The 21,525-nt window shown below is 43.2% G+C and overlaps 1 protein-coding gene across 1 annotated transcript in view; it reads right to left on the minus strand.

Moving 5' to 3' along the window:
- Positions 1-2,044: 2,044 nt before the first annotated feature.
- Positions 2,045-21,525, minus strand: part of zmp:0000001236 (mastermind-like protein 2) — a 33,492-nt gene continuing 14,011 nt past the window's right edge. Inside the window, exons 2-5 of the mRNA XM_047594497.1 lie at positions 9,062-10,270; positions 3,772-3,936; positions 3,573-3,681; positions 2,045-3,483 (exon numbers count right to left, since the gene is read on the minus strand). Coding sequence (XP_047450453.1) covers positions 2,648-3,483; positions 3,573-3,681; positions 3,772-3,936; positions 9,062-10,270 — 2,319 coding nt within the window. The 3' untranslated portion in view covers positions 2,045-2,647. The remainder of the gene's footprint in view (positions 3,484-3,572; positions 3,682-3,771; positions 3,937-9,061; positions 10,271-21,525) is intronic.

Raw genomic sequence — 21,525 nt, forward strand, 5'->3', positions numbered from 1 at the left:
GATTAACTGCAACATCCAGCATAACCAGCAACTCTGCTACGAAAATTAAACGAACTGCGTTAAAAATGACTTTCTCTAGTAAAACTATATAGAAATACATTTTATTATTATTATATAAATGATTTTCTGCGATGCAGCTGACACGACTTTCTTTATAAATGTATCTCCAAATTATTCTTATTATTCTTTGCACATTGTGTTATTTATAACAAGTTTGTCATATTTTGTGTAAACATATCGTTAATATCTAGGTAGTTAAGGCTGAAAAAAGTCAAGTAAAAACTACATTTTTATTTTATTTTTATTTTTTTATTTTTTTGGACATGTGGTGGAGTTTAATGAATATCCAGGAGCCTAAATACTTTATTAATATAGTCAAGACATTGTCAAATTAAATTATGTTCATTAATTGGCTGAGTTTCTTTTAAAATCGTAGCAGGACAGAAAAACTGATGCACGGAGACTAAATTTACTCCTTTTATTGTCCATAGTTCTTCTATCGGATTTAAAGAAAACAGCCAAGATCCAAATTATAGGGCGGAGCTAAATTATTAGCCACTGTCACCACTGGAGGGCAGTGTACGCTGATAAACACGGAACATATCTCTCTCTCACATATATATATGTGTGAGAGAGAGAGATGTAATAGCATACATGATTTGTACCTGTATATAATCAGGTGACATGTTGTTCTTCTGTGCCTTCTCTCAATAACACACAAGCTTTTAGTCCAAATCTTCAGGCTTTAAGTGGAAACCGACCTCAGGCTCATTTGGACTGACATTCCTGTGACTGGCCCCAATGCAAAACATCTGTGTAGGCCCCGCCATAAGCCACAGTGCTCATGGGTATTGTAGTCTTTTGACACGAATGGACAACAAACTGAGAAAAAGAAGAAAAACATTTGACAAAGAAGTCACTATGACAGCGTCAGTATAAATATTTTTTCTTCTACTGAACTATTGTTCCTGATTTCATGATTTGTGTAAACATTTATATATAAAAAAAGTTTTTCTTATCACTAATGATCCATTTCGACAAAAAATTCCCCACTTTTCATGTATGTAAATAAATAAGATCTTTATACTGCATCTGATGATGCCCCTGATCAAAAATATCTTACCTGCGCTCAGTGTACATATAAAAATATTATTTTCGTGTTGCACAGTTGTCAAACGCATATTATTTTCCAGCTTTTCTTTTTTTTAAAAAAAAAGATGTGATAACAAGGTCTATTTAGAAGAAAACTTTAAAGATAATGTCACTCAGTTTACATTTCTGATCAATGCTATGAATAACTGAGTAACAAAAATAACCAGGATCATCATTTTGTAACAATATATAAGTTTCTCCTCAAGAACAGAAAGATCTAATCATGACTTCACCTAAAAGTAACGATTCATTTGATAATTAATACATATATTGCACATTTAAAGGCTCCAGATATGTTAACAGTGACAGTACTTGATAAAATATGAATATGGATACCACACAATAAATAAAACATATATGCAAATATATATATAATTAAATATATATAGCTACTGTCACTCTATAGGACCCACATCCCTCAGTAAACGCACACGTCTCTGCCTTTGTTTGACTTTCATAAAATGTGCTGCAGTGAGTAAATGTTTGACTTCATTTCTCAGCTTTGTGGCACTTTTACCAGATATAATAAAAAACGCGTAGAACACGTCAGTAAATGGAAGATAAACAACATTCAGAGGATGTTTTAGACACATCTGTGATGTATCTGATCATTTTACATCTAGAACTCTAAAATAACAAGAAATCAATGTCAGATTTATATTAGAATATAATCATCAAAAGTGAGAATAAACACATTCCTTCTGATGCCTTTGATCACTTGAAACATTTGATAGATAACTGTGGTTATGAGCGTTTATTAGATTATTATGATATGAACTGCTACAAAATATATAGTGGATTATATTATACTTATATAACATTCTGCTAAAACTGTATAGTCCACCTTTGATTTGGATCATTTATTCATGTAGGAAATAAACAAAAACAAAACGTTATTCAAATAAATTTTATTAATTACATGTATTATAATGTCTAATTACTATCCCAATAATTATTAAATATCACATGGAAAAAAAAATATAATAAGGGGTTACATTTTTTTTAAAAACTGCGTTGAAAGCTACCACAGATGAAAAGGTTTGAAGGACGAGGACCAGAAATGCACCGTGGCAGGATTCTCTCTGTGTGCATGGTAGCGAAACCTCGGGAAGTGAAAACCACGTCATGCTACACAGTGGGAGCAGATTCTGAATTAAAAAAAAAAAAAAAAAAGTCGAAAGTAACACAGCAATGTTTTCTTTTCACAGTGGGAATTTTGTATTTCATCCTACACGACAGCACTAGAGCATGACACACAGCTTATTGGCCGACACACCGGGGACAAATATGCAGAGTACTAAGGACAGAAGACAAATTCCTTTCACAGTACATACAATACAAAAACACGTCAGTATACTTGAATAACAAATAATATGAGTTTATAAAATTCCATTTTAACATTATTTACAAATGTCATCCCTTCCACCGCGCACACATACGTGACCTCTGTGATTTTGAGCTGCGGGTCAGTTTTTTTAGCATCTGTGACCCAAATTCACGAGTGACTGCCCAGGATTTCATCCAAATTTATATCTTTCATCCAGTCATCGTTCCCAGAGCCAGATTTGAGCAGAGAGTCTATGAAGTCTGAGTCTGCGTTGATTCCTGGAACCGTGTTGTCTCCCTCTGGGAGGAAGTCAAAGGTCAGGCGGTTGGCTCTGTTGTTCGGTTGGTAGCTGTTGGAGCTTGGACTGGGCTCTGCGAAGTTGCCTGCTGGTACCCTCTGTTCGGGAGAGGCCTGGTTCAGGTTCCCCACCGCCGACGGGGAGCCCATCATCGCCGGGTTCGGTCTCGGGCCTGTGTCTCTTATGGAGGGAGTGATGGGGGGAATCCCGATGTCTGGAGCCACCTGGTTGGGAGGGACGATGTGCCTCTGTTGGTACGGATGGCTCGGCATGTCCTGCGCACCCTGAGACTGCAGCGGGTTGGGGAGCCGCCTCACGCCGAGGCCGGTCGTCATTTGTTGCTTGCTGCCTGGACCCCAGCCCATGCTCGCATTTGGCATCAAGCCTCCCAAACCCTGTCCTGGCACCCCAGAGGAGTGCAGGTCGGCTGCGTGTACGCCCGCTACACTGTTCATCCCGAAGGACTTGCCTTGTGCGTTCGGACCCAGAAACCTCGGTTTGCTTTGATTCAGCCCCACTCGATTGTGACTGTTTTGCTGCTGGAACTGGTTGATGCAGGGGCCCGGGTGGATGTCCGCCCCGATCCCAAATCTGCGGTCCAGCGGCGACGGGCTCATCTTCGCGGCGGAGCCGCTTGGGAGGCGACAAGAAATGGACTGGAGGCTGTTGTCGGGGCCGTTGCTGGGAGCCTGGGAGGAGTTCTGACCTGAAGAAGTGCAAAGAATAAAAAAAAAATGGTGACTAAACTGATCCCTTATGGACATTTAAAGCTTAACAGTCAGAAATGTAGAGCACCTGTGAAGAGGTTTCCTTGCTGAACTCCCACCAAACCTCTCGACTGCTTGTAATCTGGCGGCGGCCTCGTGAGATGACGACTGAACTGATCGTGCGCGTTGTCTTTGTCCTGAAACGGGAAGACGATTTAAATGTTTGGTTAATCAAGCGCGGCAATGCTCAGAGAGTCTAAACGCTGTGTGATGCGAGTGCAGCTTACTGAATTGCTGATGCCGTGCTGTTGCTGGTTAAGCGGTCTCTGCATAACCTGAGTTTTGACCGGCCCTTTCTGCTGGTTGGTCGGCGCCGAGGGCCGAGGCTGCGACTGGGCTGCCATGACCCCTAAGCTTCCGTTAGTGGGCAGCCTTGGACCGGCGGGAACCCCCTTAGAAGAAGAGATGGGTTTTACATTTAAAAAAATAAGCCATAAAAAAAACAACACCAGAACGATGCAACAACACGTCCTGACCACTAGAGGGCAAAACTCTACAAGACATCATATATCTGTGTCAAAGATGCTATTCAACCTCCAGAATGTGGTCAAGGCTACTCCCTCTGCAGATGAAAAAGGGAGACTCGCGGAGAGGCTTTTTTTGGAAGGGGGGGGGGGAGTGTGAGCCCTCCTCAAGGCCTGCCTCTCCCTTGATAATTGTGTCTAAAGAGAGTGGAAAGAATCCCTGAGACAGCAGGAAATGTGTGCCGATGGGAAGTTAAGCGCCAGCACCATGACTACCTCCATTTAATAAGCTCCCCTTTACTGATCACTGTGTTGTGTTTGGCAAAGGAGGCATTCCATCCTCTGGAAACCCATTTGGCTCCCGACACTATCCCTGATTAAAATGTTGTAGTCGGCAGCACTCACATTTAATTGAGACATCCAAACTGGGCTTTTTGTTTGAAGTCTCAGCGTGTGCTCGTGCAGATAAGCTTTCGCCGCCGAGGCTGCTTCAGATGTTATATGTCCTCGCGCCGCATATTTCCGCAGCCTTTTTTAGGCAGCTGTGCAGCCCCGTCCACGCACTCCGAGGAAAACTGGTCTTTCGCGCGGACGCGAGGACGCGAGGACACCCTCGCGCCGCCGCCGCTCAGCCTTCAGCAAAGTGTGAGCATTTGTCACGAAGGAGGTTAATGTGCACCAAATCCATGTCAACATACGCTGTGTATACAGCGTCGGCCGCTGTGTTGACTTTAAATGTTTCCCAGGGTGAAATGGATCAGAAATCCAAAAGTGCGTTTAGCAGACACTATTATTTAGAGGGAATTTCTATCTACATGGTCGTGACTTTGTGATCCCCACAAAGAGAAACAAGAAGAACCGAGGGCAGCGCGTCTGAGTGAATGACAATGAATGGGCTGAAATTTGGAGAACTAACGAGACAGGATTAGAGAATGAGGGAAGTTGAAACTCATCAGGAGTCACAAGCCATTTCACATAAGCGAATATTCGCCTTCGCTGCCCAAGTTCAACCCACACAGCAAACCAAGCATGGCAATGAGGTTACACAGGGACTGAAACATCAAAACAGCGGTTTCTCCTATTACTCCAGAAAGCAGAGTCACTGGCTTTGATTCATTCTAACCAGTTTTGGAGACTGTCAGACTTTCCCCCACAGAGGTAAACCGGAGAGGGCTTGTTCAGCCTTTGTTGTAAGAAAAAAAAAAAAAAAAACCCAACAAGGGGTGTTTTAGCATCTACAACTGACTAATCCTCTCTGTCATCCTGATGTGTCACGAAGCTGTTTTCCATGTTTTCCCCCCTCTCATTCTTCACAAGCTTGTTGTAAATGAATACCACATGTGGCTCGGGCCTGAGAGAGGGAGCGGAGTGATTTAGTCTCCCATCCTGCGGCAGCGCAGGCAGCTGACAGTGATCCAGGCCCAGCCTCGCCGGCTCTCACACTGCACTTCCTCCAGTCTGGTCTCAGGATGCCGTCCCCGGGGAGCGCCTCGGCATCTGGACTTGGCCACAGCTCCCTTTCCCAGGAAACAAGCGCTCCCTTCACAGCGCTGCCGGAGTGACCTGCTAGGCTCAACCCCTGTGGCCCCGGTCTTATCGTAAGTGAGGGATGCGGAGCCAAAAGATGACCAGCAAAGGTCGAGGAGTCCTCACTCACGGCGAGGGAACCTTTATTTGTGGTCGCTGCTGTTCTTTCACCGTTTCTTTTGATTGTCATTTTGATTTACTGGACAGGCAGTGCAGCGGAGAGGAGGACAAGCAACGGCGGCGGCGGCGGTGACGGCGGCGAAGGGAGGGAGGGAGACGGAAGTGCGCCACGAGTCCGTGGCCAAATTCAAAGACATCGGCTTCACGGTTATTTGGTAATGCACCGCAACCATTCGGCTACTGGGAAAACAACGGGGTTCATACGTGTTCAGCAAGGGGACTAATCCGTCTGGAGAAATTGCGTTTGAATGCCTCAGCGTGATGTAATGCTGAGCAGGCGGTAAAGTGCATTAGTGAGTAAGACTGAATCTGCAAATGTGTCTAAAAATACACATGTGCGTTTTGCGCAATTCAATTAACAGACAGTTGGATTGACAAACTGGACGACCATTCGCTGTAGGTTCTGTTTGACTCAAAGTGGCCCCTTTGAACCTCCATGCTTGTTTGTATGATAAACAGTAAGTTACTAGATTTTATTGATTTTTTTATTTTTATTTTATCGTGTGATAAAATCAATATGACCTGCAGCAGTACATGTTAGATCTGGGGTCTTTCAACTTTTTTCAGGCGAATGACCCTAAACTAATAGAGAGAACTTAAAGAAATATACTAGACTATTATTATCAGTTTGCATTAAACATTCAAGCTATTCAAAGATACTAAGCTATTCAAATAATACACAAGCGCAACTGCCGTAAACATGAACAGACCCACGTACACCAGGCACTGTTAGCTTCTCTTCTGCTAATATTCTGCAACGTGCTTCTGGAATTTCCCTTGGAAACTGAACAGGCTCCCGGCCTATAGCGGGGAACCTGACAGAGTCAGCAAGTAATATACAGCCTCGTGATTGGCTCAGCAGTGAAAGGGGCGGGGCCTACTGTGTGTCTACAGGAGGCTTAGACTGAGACAAAGTGAGTGCAGTGCTGATTGCAAAATAACGTCTTCTGCCTCCATGTATCCCTTCACTAGAATTAGTTTGATTCATGTTAATGTGTATTTAAAGAAATCACAATTTATGGGGGAAAATTTTATATATATATCTTCTAATCAACCAAAGATTTCACCCCCTAGGGGCTGCAGACCCCCCTGTTGAAGACCTGTGCATTAGTCTGTATTGAACTATTTAGCTCAGAAACACAACACAGCTTCACTACGTATGTGACTAGCAACACAAACTTTTGTCCTTGAAATAGAATTGCCCACCAACCTCAGTAACCCAGGTTGCATAATGCATTAGTATCCTCCAGTGTACGCTGCCCTGGAACCTACTGAAGTATATTTGACCTCATGATTACAGACTCAGTCAGTGGTGGATTTGAATCTTGATGAAATGCTTGATTCAGAAACTGATTATTAAAGCGTAAGAAGCTTCAAACCAGCACAGCCGTTCAGCTTCAGCCCACTGCTAGTCGCTGGCGTTGCACAGGGGACCGGGGAGTTCTTTCAGGACCTTTATTTCTCTGGCATTACTAATTCAGTTCACTGTGGGAAGAGACTCCACTCCTTCTCTTCTCTCTGAGCTGTCCCCTCCTCATTAGCTGGACTTTTAACCCTGTCCATGCTTAGTGCAGAAGACAAACACCTTTATCAGTTTTTTTTTTCTTTAAAGCTCTTGTTAAAGAGCTGTAAGGTGGTTCTGCTCGCCGCACTATACGTCCAGCACTATCGCATCCCCGGCTTTCATGTTTGCATATTTCATTTGCTCAAACAACCTGCATATTTAAACAAAATGTCCTTGGCAAAGCTGTCTCACAAACCTTTACCCAGCATGAACCTGCGCGCAGACTCGTATCCTCAGCATTTTAAAGACCAGAGGTGACTGAGCTTTTACTTTCAGGAGCTCCGGGCTTTGGAAAAAGTTTGTTAATAATTCATCAAACTCCATTTAAGCCTTTTTCATTTTATTTTTTCTTTCACATCCATCTCTTTTAAGTCTCTTCCCGTTCCTTCCCACCGCTGCACCTTTGTCCCGTCCTATTGGTTTTAATTGAGATTTTAAACACGCTGCATTACATTTAGAACCGGGAAATTACCACCGTGCCGGTTTATGCTACACTAATGTGAATGCCAGCGCTAATTCTGACATAACGAGCACTTTTACTTTTGATCATTTTAATTGATGTGGCGTGAACAGAGACGATCTGACATGTGGGAAATCAGGTTGTTTGAGGCCAAGAAAAACGTTTCATTATTTACTTTATATATATCTGCCTCAAACATTTATGTAAAGCATATGATAATGAAAAGGGAATTTTAATATGACCCTGAAAATCCATTTGTTGGGAGTGTAAACGGCTCGATAGTGCAGCGGTGAAACCGGCCCTGCTCTGTCTCCACATGACAATGTATTTGTCACCATCCTACCTTGTTTACTTCCATGTCTGCATAACTCCCTCCCTCTTCCCACCCCCTTCCCAGTCACTCAGGCACTTCCCTTGATCTGCGGAGGTTACGAGAGCTCCCTTGTGTGTCTCGCATTATCATTTCACACAAAGACAGCTACAGATACTGTTGGTGCAAAAATGAAAAGAGGGGACGGTCTAAATCTCCCCAATCATAACAAATCAGTGATTCAACCTCCGGCACCAGGCTAAGCAGATTACTGTCATTTTCCACCACTTGTCCCTTGTAGCTAACAACCTCCAATTAGCAAATCCCGCTGTGCATATCTGTGCCCTGACGGGGAGCCACCATGACAAGCAGAGAAATTAGAAGTCCTGCATGTTAATCTACCATGCTCTGGCAATCTGTGTCATCGTCAAAACAGTTTCAGGGGAAATGCATATTGAAGGGAGCCAGAACAGCGAAGGCACAGACAGTAGTTTTAACAATAAAGTCCCGCAGCAAATGGTGTCGCATTGTTTAGACGGCTGGTTGGCCGTTCGAGGAAACGGACCGGGGAGGAAGTTCGACAGCGTATCATATTACGACGTCTTCAGCAGAAAAAGCCTGCGCTGTTATTCACTTTGTACGTACAATATAATAAATAAAATACACCAGCACTTAGGACACTTTTTCTGGTGGACAAGTGATAACAATCAGAACAGTATTCACACATACAAGGAATTTGTGTTGGTGTTTGGTGCAATACACACAAGTCAAGTAAGAAATAAGAGAAATATAAAATATTCATGGCACCTGTGCTTATCCCATAAGATACTTTGGGCGCATGTTGTGTCTTTTTTTTTGCAATATATCATATATGATGGCAGATAAATACCATTGTGTATTGTACATTTACAATTGTAAAATATAAAAAGACTTAGTCCTTGGCTAAGGAGCTTGTTTGAGATATTAGAACACCCATGTGAATGTGAATGTGAATGCTGCAAAGAGCCCTTACCTGTCGTGGCTGTGACAGTCTGAATGGCAGCCCTGCAGTAACCGACTTGGGTTGCAGACAAAGCGACCCTGATGTCGGGATTTGTTGGTTCTGGAAATGGAGAGCTGAATGTGACGGATTCTGTCCCGGCGACGGCGACGGTTGCTGCGGTTCCGTCTTGTTGACCTGGTTCGTCATGATGGACATGGGCTGGCTGGCGGAATGTGGAGCTTTAGGGCTGAAGTGTAACGTGGGCTTGGTGCTGAGAACTTTCATGTCCAAATGGTGGGGGGGATTGTGGCCGTTCGACTTGAAGAGGCAGTTGTTGAGGCCTTTACTGTGGGGCCCGATCCTCTGCTGGCTGAGCGGGGCCGGGCTGGAGACTTTGTCTTGGGGGAAGGTGCTGGTGGAGGAGTGGGTGCTCATGGCGGGAGCCCAGCTAGTCATTCCCACAGGAGGGTTTTGGTGGTGGTGATGGAGAAGGGAACTCGGCTGCTGCTGGTTCGCTGCCATCTGCTTCAGCTGCTCTGCGTGGGATATTTCCGGCCAGCAGGGCAAGGATCTGGGGTGTCCTGCCTGAGTGTTGCCTTTCTGTGACGTGGTGGTGGAAGAGGTGCTGGTCAGTGTGAAAGAGGGGCCTGCCGAGGCCGGTCGAAGCTGCGGCGAGCCACAGTGAACCTGGCTGAAATCTGGCGAGTGCTCCGTCTTTATGGGCTTCTCCAACGGGGAGCAAAGACTGGCGGCCGCTCCCGCTGAGCTGGGCCGCCCTAGATCCAGACCGAAGGTATCGTCCTGCTTCAACATCTTCTCAAACTCGAGATCATTCAGCGGGGGCACGGACTTCGTGAGCTCGTCAAACAGATCCTGGAGCTCCGGGTCGATCTGACCACCGCCTTCATCCTTGAAGTCAAAAATCATCTCCGGGTTTGACTGGCCGCAAGACTGGATCTCTATGGGCTCCTTTTTCATTTCCTTCAGAGTCATGTTGAATATGTCCGACCCTAATCCGTGGGGCATCATGTAATTCTTTCTCTGCATGACCATGGCTGAGGACCCTTGCAGGGAATGGGATTGGCTTAGGTTATGGTTGCAGGTTCCATGTCCCAGAGCACCGGCGTCCACACGGACCCGCTTAAAGTCTGATCCAGAGAAACCACAGGAGAGGCCATTCTGCTTTGGTGTGTGCCCTGGTGCGTGTCCCTCAATCTTCCTGCGCAGAGATCCTTGGAGCTGCAAAAACACAACATAATAGAATTAGAGAATTTCTGAGAGAAAGGAAAAAAAGAAAAGGTTTCAGCTGGTAACCTTCACCTTAGCTTTATTTCATTAAATTGTTATTTGCCAGCAAGTGTTTCTCAAAAAAGACAGCGATAGTTATGCACTTGGAGAAAGACTAACCCTTAACCCCAACACATTTTCGTAGCAAGACTTTAATTATTGCGTCTGAGCAATAGTCCTTAAAATGAGTACTTCAACACGCACAGAGGTCAAAGCATCACCATGTATTCAAATCCAACTTCATAATTAACTAAAGTCTTGCCGATGCCAGAAACTTGACAAATTCACTGAGAAACTCATTCGAAACCGGCATTATCCAAGACAATAACTGTTCATTTCACTGCAACAGCAATGATGTCTCAAATGCTTTATCCCGGCACAAATCAGACCGTCGCATCACTTGCAGATGCGCGGAGATAGCGCGCAAAATTGTCACATACAGATTTAGTTAAACATTTACAATCTAGCAATGAAGCGTTGGGGAAAGTGTTTTGATATAATGCAGTCAGAGCGCAGTGGATGGGATGAGAAGATAGTTAGGAATCTGATACAGTCGACAGACCGCAGAGAGAAGAATAGGTTCTTTGTCTGTTTCCCTCATTTGCATATATTATATTTTCCTCCATTGTGCTTCGTTAGATAGCAGAGTCTCTCCTTTGTGGCTGAGATTCTGCTTAACATGCTGGTGCATATATCTGATTTCCTTTTGTCCTATGAATATGTCTTCATTTAAGCCAGTAAGAACGCAGGCGCGACTCTAAACTCTAACCACTCTAACACGCCATAAAACTGAAACCTTTTAAACAGTAACACAATATGCGTTTCATTACGGCGCGAGCAAAATTGCTTACATTAAGGAATATATATTATTCAGTTAATTCTTCTCACGCAAGCCCATGAGTCATTAACAACACTTCACTGGGAGGAAGAAATTCTATCCAGAGGCACATTGTATACACATAAAATATATTTAAAAAAAAAAAAAAAAAATGGCTGATTATCTGAGCATGTTTTAATGTGGTGCCTGCATGGAAACAAAATGGCTCTGATTGTACACCAGCCTGAGCAAAGGAGAGCCGTATGAGCGTGTTGCATATTTCACTGTGGGAACAAATTTGAGTCATTTCCACCTGCTGGCAAACATTACATTAAGATGATTCATAGCCTGAGGGGTTGGAGTGAATCCTGCAGTACATTTCTGCTCCGTTCAAGTCTGTATTACTTCTGCTTTGGGGCCTTAACAATAGCTCACAGATACAACCACACATTTTTTTATCAAGGTGTAAATATCTCTGTGACTCACCAAGCCTCTCCTATTAAAGCTAATAAGTGTGTGTGTGTGTGTGTGTGTGTGTGTGTGTGTGTGTGTATATCTCATCATACTGAACGGGTGGTGGTGGTGGTGGTGGTGGTGGTGTACTGTGAGGGGGAGGGACACTGAATTTTTAGGTAATCACACCACTGACTTTTCACTTAACCTACTTAACATTAGAGACTGCAGCATCACAGATTCACAGGCATTAGGTTTTAGTACATAAAACATTATTATCTATTATAACGGTCATTCTGAAGGCAGAATGACAGAAAACATTTTAACAAATTGGTTTCCATTGTTTTTTTTTTTTGTGACAATGTGACATCTCTGTCTAGTACAGATTCAGGCAAAAACGTGTGCTTCAAAAGTGTGCGAGTCAAACATCTGCCGTGGTCAGTGTTCCTTTCCTGGGATGTGTGCCCGTCACCGTGCAGAACACTGTTCAGTGTTTGACACTCGGTGGCTGTTCTGAAATCATTCTGCTGAAAGTGGAAAGTTTCTCCGCGAGCAGGACTTGTCACATTAAAACCAATTTGGAAGCGAATCCCGGTCCAGTGGACAGGAAACTGCACAGATACAGAGAACGCTCTCACGGTGACACGGGAGATGTTTTGTATTAGATGAAAAGGCAGCGGTTTCTGGACATTTTATTATTTAAAGACCAATGTCTTAAAGATTACAAAACCATTAATAGTTGCATTATAATTACAGAAGTAAGACGAGTCAGTTGGTTCATTAAATACAGCTCTTCTCTAACAATTCATTTCCATTCATCTAAAGAACACCTTGCACATTGAAGTAAAACTATAAAATACTTTATGCAACGACTATCGAGAGAAACGCAATAACTTCAGTGTGTTCTGCCACAAAAGTAAACCTCAATAGAAAAGTTCTTAACAGAGACTAGAGGGGAGGGAAGCTTAGCAGCTGATGTAATGACAGTCTGGCTGCCTAGTGCCAAGTTAAGAGAACTGCAGAAAGACCATTTTAAATTGGAAATGCTCCACAAATTCATCCGCAATACGAATACGTGTGCCATCGTCACTGAGATCCACACTATAAAACATCGCTGGACATCTGTTTTTCTCCAAAACGGCGAGGAAAACAGGCCCTTCCAGCGCGTGCGCGGCTCACGCACACGTTCTCTCGCTCCACAGGGCTCATTCTAGAGAAGACAGACTGGAGAACTCCTCGTGGTTCAAGGCGCTGTCTGTGAAAACACATCATGAATAATGGAAAGGACAGTGCATGTGTTGCAAAAAGCCGTCGTGAGACAGCGTTGCCTCACTCCTGCCTCCGTGCCATTTAAAAAACGGACTCGAGAGCAGCTCTCGACTCAAAATTCAAACATGATGCGTCTCAAGTCTTTGTGCTGTCAAGATTTTCTCAAGGTTAAAGCGATCTCCTGTGTATCCTGATACTAGTTTCATTAGGATTAAAAAAAAAAAAAATCCAAGCACATAACTACTTTTTTCTATCTCCAACAAAAAAGGACCATCCTGTTCACTCAACTCTCGGCACTCAGAAGCAGTGGCCTCCTCCTGGCCTGAAATCCTCATGACTGATCTCCAAGTGATCTGAAAATAGATTTTTTGATTAACATTTAATGAGCTCAGAAGCTCTGAATCACTTTGAAAGTGACTCCTGCTGCACGAGCGGCTCAAACCTATGTATTATATACGGATCAGGTTAGACATGAATGCACTCGTGCTTCTGCTCGTGTGCTGACAAAACGCAGTTCACTCGCTGCCGGCGTTTCCGCAGAGAGCGAAACACTCATTTGGGGATATTTTTAACACAACCCTCGACCCGAAAAAATTCAACGAAATAAATCCGCGATCAAAAGTTCTCGTACATTAAAGAGAAGAGAACAGAATCCGCGCTAAAGATTTAAGATTTTAAGAAAGACGAATAAGATGCCACTTTTTTGAGGCATCCATCCGTCTCATGGGCTTTGACTGACCCAATTTTGGATACACAAATTCTCAGAAAATAACTTCAATGAGGAAATCAAGAATGAGAAAGAAAGCTGTTAGTTCTGAATATACCTAATCTTTTCAGCGGTCCCTATTGACGCCTCTTGACCGTGGCAGTGGGGGGAACCTGACCTTGGCCGTGTCAACGGGGGCTATATATTCATGGCAGCTGGAAGGCTGTTGGCTTGTGTGTCAAGCTGAGCAGTGTGGTGATGCTGAGCGCTGTGGATGGGGCTCCGGGTGAGCCATCACAGGGATGCAAACACCAGGCCTCTTGGTACCATCTGTCAGTCCAGCGGCGTAGCCCTCGGAGCCATACATGCTCGAAGGCTATAGGTTTAAGAGTGTTCAAAGGTTTCGCGTCCGTTTGGGTTGGAGAGCGTGGTTCAACAAAAGATTGTTCTTACCAGCCTTTAATCTATTCACCAGAGCCCGAAAAAACATGTTGCAATCTGCTCCGGAGAGAGACTGAGAGACCTCCCTCTCGGCATTTGACATGGAAAAAACAGTCCCAAAATAAAAGAATAAATACAACTATTGTGTTCCTAGGGAGACATAATATTTATGCGGTTCTGCAGGTTGCATACTGTTGCAAGAGAGGATTTCTGTTCATTTATTGCCAGATAAGAAACAAGAGCCCTCAGAGCGGTGCCAATGATCAGCTGTCATACAAAATTCATCTGCTTGCATGAGTGTGTAGCGCTAAGTTGAATTATAAAATTTGTATTAGCTGTCTAAAGCTTTAAGCCATGATACTTTAGCCAAAACATCCAATTTTTTTTTTTTTTTTTTTTTAAAAAGGCTGACACTCGCTATTCGCAGTGTGAATAAAGTGAATGTAAATTTCTCAAATGCAATGAGGCAACAACAAGCAATTACAGCTGAACTTTTATCCTAAAGAAATCTACTGAAGCAGGATTTAAAAGAATTAGATAGCCGCCAGTTGACAGCCAATTTGAGCATTAAATCAAAACAATTTGCGGAATAAATTAGCTCCATCCAGGTGAAAGAGCCCCTCCCTCCCTCCTCCCTCCCCCGCAGCAAGGGACACATATTTTATCCGTTTCTGTATGGCATGTGCCATAAGGCTGCACCGGGATGCGAGCATAGGTTTGCAGCGCGCTTCCCTAATCAAGCTGCTGTGTGTTGGGACAAAGAAGCGCACACTGCAGAGGTGGGCTACTTTTGGCTCATCAGCACTTTGCATCCCCACACTTCCTGACACAGTTGTATTAGATTGAGGCTGCCCTCCAGAGAGCAAGGCAGGAGAGAAGGATGAGCAGCAGCAGCAGGAAAAAAAAAAAAAAAAAAAAAAAAAAAAGGAGAGGCAGCTTTGTGGCAGCCTCTGGGAAATGGGAAGAGATGATAAGAGCTCCTTTGAAGCGAAATCGTCCATTATGTTTACTGAAGGCAGATTTTTTTTTTTTTTTTCATTTTTTACAGTAACTGTAGTCCAGCTCCAACATTCCGTGTAGAAACTTGCTATTCTAATAAAAGGCAGCCTGCACACTAAAAATCCTGTTAGAGGCACTTAGCGTTCAGATATGAGCTCGCCTTTGTCCAAATGTAAAGATTAAAGGCCAGCATTCCAATCAGTCCTGCTTTGGCATGTCCTTTGTTCACAATCCAGACACGTTTGATGTGATATCCCCTAGGCTAAAGGACACAGGAAGAGGATCTCTGAGGATATGCACGGACCACATTGAGGAAATATGTGAGCTCCCCTTTAAAAAGTAACAAGAAATGCTGGGTCTTCGCAGTTAGAAATCACACGACTTTCTCTCTAAACAAGTATGAACCAAACTCCCATTGGACAGTTTGATTCATTAGAAAAGCTGGCTTTTAATACAAATGGACTACACCCTTCTTAATGATCCACAGACACTTAGTCTTGACCCCGGCCAGCGCGAACGGACCGTTGTCCATTACATCCACCGAGTATATCCTCCTGCCAGACGCAATGACGGAGAGCCCGAGAGCTGCGACTCCGCCGAGGCATTACTGCAGCACCAGCTAGGCCACGCCACTGCAGACGTACCACAGGTCACCAACATCGCAGTGACAAGCCGTCACATCACATCACCCATGGCCATGTGGCTCACAGAGCTCCTGACACCGCTGTCGCCTCTCATCTGCATGTCATCCTCAACCGCGGAGACATTTACAGAGGAGGACCGAGGGCTGCCCGCGCCGCACGTAACAACACTGTAGTTTCCAGTAAGAGGGATCCCTTCGATTAATTATTTAAGATGAGAAACTACAGGATGTGCTACACCGGCCCTAACGTGCCGAGAAAACTGTAAAATCAATGTGAGAATTAACATCCTTATTTTTGGCAACGGGATAGAATTTTAATTTTATGTTTCTGGCCCAGAGATGGTCACTAGATAACTACACATGTCTTGCCTGTCAACTGCTAAGCTGCTGTTGTATCATGTGTTTAATTTAGTGGTAACAAATTCTCATTGGCTCAACACTTTTTTTTTTTTTTTGCTTTTTGCTGGAAACACCCTCTTGCCACATCTTAAGTGCTGCCGCTGTGATTCAAAAATGAAAGGACAACCATGATGTCATGTCTCTTTCAATGGGCACGCTGCGCAGCGTCTGCTTCGGGGGCAGGAGCCGAGAAACAATTTTCATCCTGGGAAACTGCTCGAGGGTGTGGAAGGGTTAACATAAATCACGACATTAAAGGATTCTTAACAGCCGAGGCTTAAACTTGTAATAAATGATTTTTTTCCCACTAGCGGGGCGGTGGAAAAAAGTTGTGAACACGGCGTCAATATATCATCACCTTGGAAGTTGACTGAAATGGTAATGTTAGCCAGCAACGTTTTATTTTCAGATCCACTAGGTATGGAGCAGATATGTAGTCGTGTTTTTTTTTTTTTTGTCTGCACTGCACTCCACAGGGAAATACTGGACTCTTCAGCTGCTAAATGTTCCACTATTTTGACCAGGTGCTAACAGTGTCTGTCAGTCATTTAATGCTCCCAGAGTACACAGAGAGGTTAAAATATCTGTATGCTGCAGCTGAAATGACATTATGAGAGCAGCGGTGAACAAAGTCTACGGATCCGACAGCTGAACAATGATCCAGAAAGATCTAAGAAGAGTATCCAGCTGATGGTGCATCACTATAACATTTTTTTTTTACCATTGTGTTGTAAAATATTGGTTTGGGAAAAAGAAATGATCAATCACTGCAGATGTCAGTGAGTATGGCACCAAAGAAAGAATTCTCTGGTTAAGCATTTGTTCTTTATTACAGCAGAGAAGGTAAACCAGTTTAATAAAAGCACTTGGACCTGGATCTTCACGCAGCCTCAAGCTATATATACACGTCAGCGTGTATGCAGATCGTTTCATAGCTTCATCTATCACGTTACAAAAAAAGGTAGTGACTGCAGAGGTGAAACTAATATGTGAATGTGAGCCCTGGTGAGTTTTTAGACAATGATTATTTTAGCTTCTCTGAAAGCAGATCCCTCGTTGGACAGGTCCAAAGCTCTCCCTAGAATGTTTGTATCCTTAAAAGGCCATTACCATACAACCACAAGTACCTTTTTCCCAGCAACCGTCAAACACACAGGGCCTGCCTCCGGTCATGCCACAGGAAAAGGCACATAAGCAGGGAACAAGTTCCCTTCCTGTTTTCAAAGACGATTCCTATGGCATGCAGAACCGTTTCCTGCTCGCTAGGCTCATTTCACCATCTGAAACATCTGGCTGCTCTTCAGCATGCAGCTGCAGCACGGTGAGAGCCAACAGTGCCACTACTGAGTTGAGCAACACAGTCTTGAGCCATTCCAGTCATATCCCTGGCCACTACAAAGAAAACCCATCATGTGTCTTGATTAGCTAATGCGAGGATCTGCAAGAATCTGCTGAAAGTTTTGATCGGATAATCTTTTAACTGTAACATACTCGGCTCTTTATGTCCTGTTTATGTTCTATCATTTAGCTATTTGGATTAGCGACTCCTCGATGCTCCATTTCAAGCGGTGTCTGCAGTTCCCAATCAGAAAACAATAACTGTGGATATCTGGGGTGGCTGCAGCAAAGTGCTCTCCGGCAACACTGCTGTGGCGATTTCCTAGTGAAACAAGGATCCATTTTATATCCCATGGGAAACCTGGGCTGAGTGGTTAATGTTGTGCTAATGCTGCTTCACTCAGCCAGGTCTTGATAAGCCTCATGCTTTTAGAGAGGGGGAAAACACATTTAGTGTTTTAAACCGCTCCGACGGAGAACGCTTTGAAAAACCCACTAGTTGAAAAGGGTATACTTGTTGAGTTTTGCCATCTCTCTCTCTCAGCTTTCACTTAAAACACATACAGGCATTAGGGAAAGGCGAGCAGTCGCACTAATCTGCACTCGTGCTCTGAAACAATCCTCCGCTGGTACAGTCTGTAAAGGGACTGCTGCAGCTAGAAAGTAAGAAGAGAAAATAAATGAGTGGGAAGCTTTGTTTGACTCCCACTCCTATCAGTTCTGACATTCCAAATAAGGTCTGCGTAGCCCGGCACTGGTAGAGACGGACACAGAAAACACTGCAGAGCTCACGGACTCCAACCAAGGAAAAAGTGTGTGTGTGTGGTGGGATCATGGTGCAGAAAATATGTGACCTCTATATAAATTTATCATCAGCCTGACATTTCCCAGAAGGGGAAAAACAAAACATCACATGGTACTGATGTATCCTAGATATTAATTAGATAAAATCCATAAAGAATAGTTTAATTCCAAACTCTTTCATCTGAATCAGGACTGCAGAAGCCCCCCCTCCTTCTCCTCCTTCTCCACCCAAAAAACTATTGTTTTATTTCACAGTGCTGTAATATTGTTGGAGAGGTTTACTATCGCAAAAAAAAAAGAAAAAGTGGGGAAAAAACCCATGGGAATCATCTGGAAAAGCAATAAATTAATAACTGCACCAGACAACGTTGCATACTGCTGGCTCCAAAAATTGATAAGAGAGCAAAATACCAAGAAATAATAAAACATACTGTCAAGTTCAGTTTTACCAACCCTGGAAAATCTGTGATCATTAGATTGCAGGAAAAAAAGAATGTTAAATGGACTCAGAGAGAGAGAGAGAGAGAGGGAGAGAGTGTTTTGATATTTCTTCAACATGGTGGCCCTAGGAGCTCAACACACTGCACCTTAAGAAAAAAAAATGAAAAGACACAAAGAAGAAAATGTCTTCACCGATTTGTCAACACAGGCATTATCCAATGTGAGAAAACAAATGCAGAAAAAGGATGGACCAACATTGGAAATATTTCCAGGGGACAAAAAAAAAAAAAGTATGAAGCACAGATATAGGGCACACTGGTCGTTGCCATGGTGACTCATGAAACTAAAATGAGCTGAAAGGTTTTTTTTTTTTTGTTTTGTTTGTTTAAACGTTCAGATCTTATTGCAGATATCCACTCTATCCACTCTCTAACCCTGCAGCGTTTCAGGTTGCAGTAGGCAGCTGTTTTCAAGAAACAAGCTTTGATGGAACTTCTTGCGCTATCTTCCCAGCACAGAACATCTGGCAGCGTTAAAAGCTAACCGGTGAAGAGAGGGGTGTCTGTGTGTGTGTGTGTGTGTGTGTGTGTGTGGGGGGGGGGACTATTTATCAGTTAAACAGCTTAAATTTGGTCAGAAATAAGACTTTAACTTAAGTGGATGAATGTTTCAAAGAAAGGCGGTACAGCTTTTTGTCGGCGTTTGAGCATTTCATTTGAGGGTAATAGTTTGAAATCTAGGCCAACACTGACAGTTTTTCATCACATGTAGAATAAAAGTTTTCTGCGGGTTGTCTAAATTGCCTTCCCACTGTGCCCTGCAGGTACTGAGCTCACCAATGTCTCGAGAGGTGGCTCTCACAGTGGCAGGGATAGTTCAAGGTTGAGGCAAAGCCTATAACTCTGAGCAAGTTTCTGCACGCAAGCTGCTCATGTGTGCGTGCGTGTGTGTGCGTGTGTGTGTCTAGTGGGCCTTGTAAACCAACGCTTTAGGTCTTTTTACATGTCGCAGCTGGTGAGAGGCAGAGACAGTGTGCTCTCAGGTAATCTGTGCGAGTGGAAATTAAAACAACTTTCCCATGAAGTGATTGCTTATGTTTCCGTCACAAAGTGAGGGGAAACACAAAGCAACTGCCTCGGTTTATCTTGACTGAGAAAGTTGTGAAACAAATCCTGTAATCACCCCATCTTATCTGATCCCAAAATAACTCTCAGAAACAGCAGGCAGGTTTTCTAAACTTGGAAATAGTGAAGCTGTAAATTTAAAAGCTTCCATAATGAAACTACTACTATATAGAGTAGTCTTATATTACAATATGTAGATTAGGGCTGGGAAAAAATATAGATATGGCAATATATTGCAATATGTTTTCTTTCGATGCAATATCAATTTTAAAAGAAAGAGAAAAACTTTGTACCGACTTCCACGCCTTCACCACCACTTTTTCTGTACAAGTACATTTGGATTAATATTGTTTTTTGTGACTCAATTTGTCCAATTAATTATCACTGTCATCATGTGTATTTTAAGCTGCACTTAAAATTTCACAGTGAACTATATCGAAATATCATAATATCGCATTAATGTATCGTATCGTGACTCAAGTATCGTGATACGTATCGTATCGTTAAGTCCTCGCCGATACCCGCCCCTAATGCAGATACACAGATCAAACATAAAATACAGTATATTAAACACATTCAGTTCCGTTTCCTCTATAACACAGCTCCACTAAGAGTGTAATTAGTAGTCTCTTAATGAATGTTTCTATTAATTCATGCCTACTATTATTATACATGTTATATGAATGGGCTTAATATTCAGTATGAAATATGCCCAATTGTGGGAGCTCTGTGGCCACCTAACCCTGCTCCCTCTTCGGGAACAGACTGTAGAACAACAATAACCTAACCGGACAGAGGTTGTCAAATGGCAGGAAAAAAGAAAAAGTAGCAGTTCAGTGTGTTCCCCAGCTAGCATAAGGTTGTTACCGGAGGCGGGAGCATTTGAACATTTTGTACAGTTGGTCTTCTTCATAAAAAGAACGTGCAACGATGCTGTGGTTTTTAACCACTGTATGTCAGTAAAAATCTTATTCAAACAAAAGGCAGCATCTACCTTTAGCGCCATTGTGATGAGACTCAGGATATCGCATCATGCTGCATGCTGTTGTCACATTAAATTACACCCTGGTAGGTCAAGGCTGTGTACATGGAAGTATTTGCATTTCCATCCCAGGATGTGATATTTTGTCTGGGTGGAAGAGATTATCCTGCTTACTTGTGTGGATTTCACAGCTCAACTGGCAAGGCGTCCCTTCACTGACTAGACAGCTGTTTTTTCCCCCTCGGTTTGACTACTTCAGGCAAAACAGATGAGCCTGGTGATTCAAACTCAGCCAAGGCTGCATAATAGAGGGGAAAATTCCCTCTTACCAAGGGAATTAATTCTGTGGGAATGACAATGGGGACAAACGCTGATAAACATAAGTGTCAGTACTTTAATCTTTGAAAAGTAGCTCTGGTATAATGTGTCAGTCTGCTTAAAAGAGAATTAGGATATAACATTTTAATTGCGTATGGTCTGTTTTTCAAATGGTCAACCAAACCACTGTCTTATAGTTTTTCAATGAAATTAAAAAGATTGTTTATATTAAAAAAAAGCAGGTTCTTTAACTATAAAAGCAGCTATTGGTGTAAAACAAGCCTTTCGCACTGGAGTTTGTGTCAAACAAGTTGCATATATTTGAAAAACTACAACTGCAAACATTCCCAGAGCCAAAGCTCCATATACAGGATGGGTACAGAAACGCCCATCGCCTCTAGTGGCTGCAAATGGAAGAAACATCAACGTGTTTAAATCGTCTGGGTTTAAACTTCTTCAGGGAAGGGTAATTA

Source organism: Mugil cephalus, chromosome 9 (genome assembly GCF_022458985.1).
Source record: "Mugil cephalus isolate CIBA_MC_2020 chromosome 9, CIBA_Mcephalus_1.1, whole genome shotgun sequence".
Classification (NCBI taxonomy): domain Eukaryota; kingdom Metazoa; phylum Chordata; class Actinopteri; order Mugiliformes; family Mugilidae; genus Mugil; species Mugil cephalus.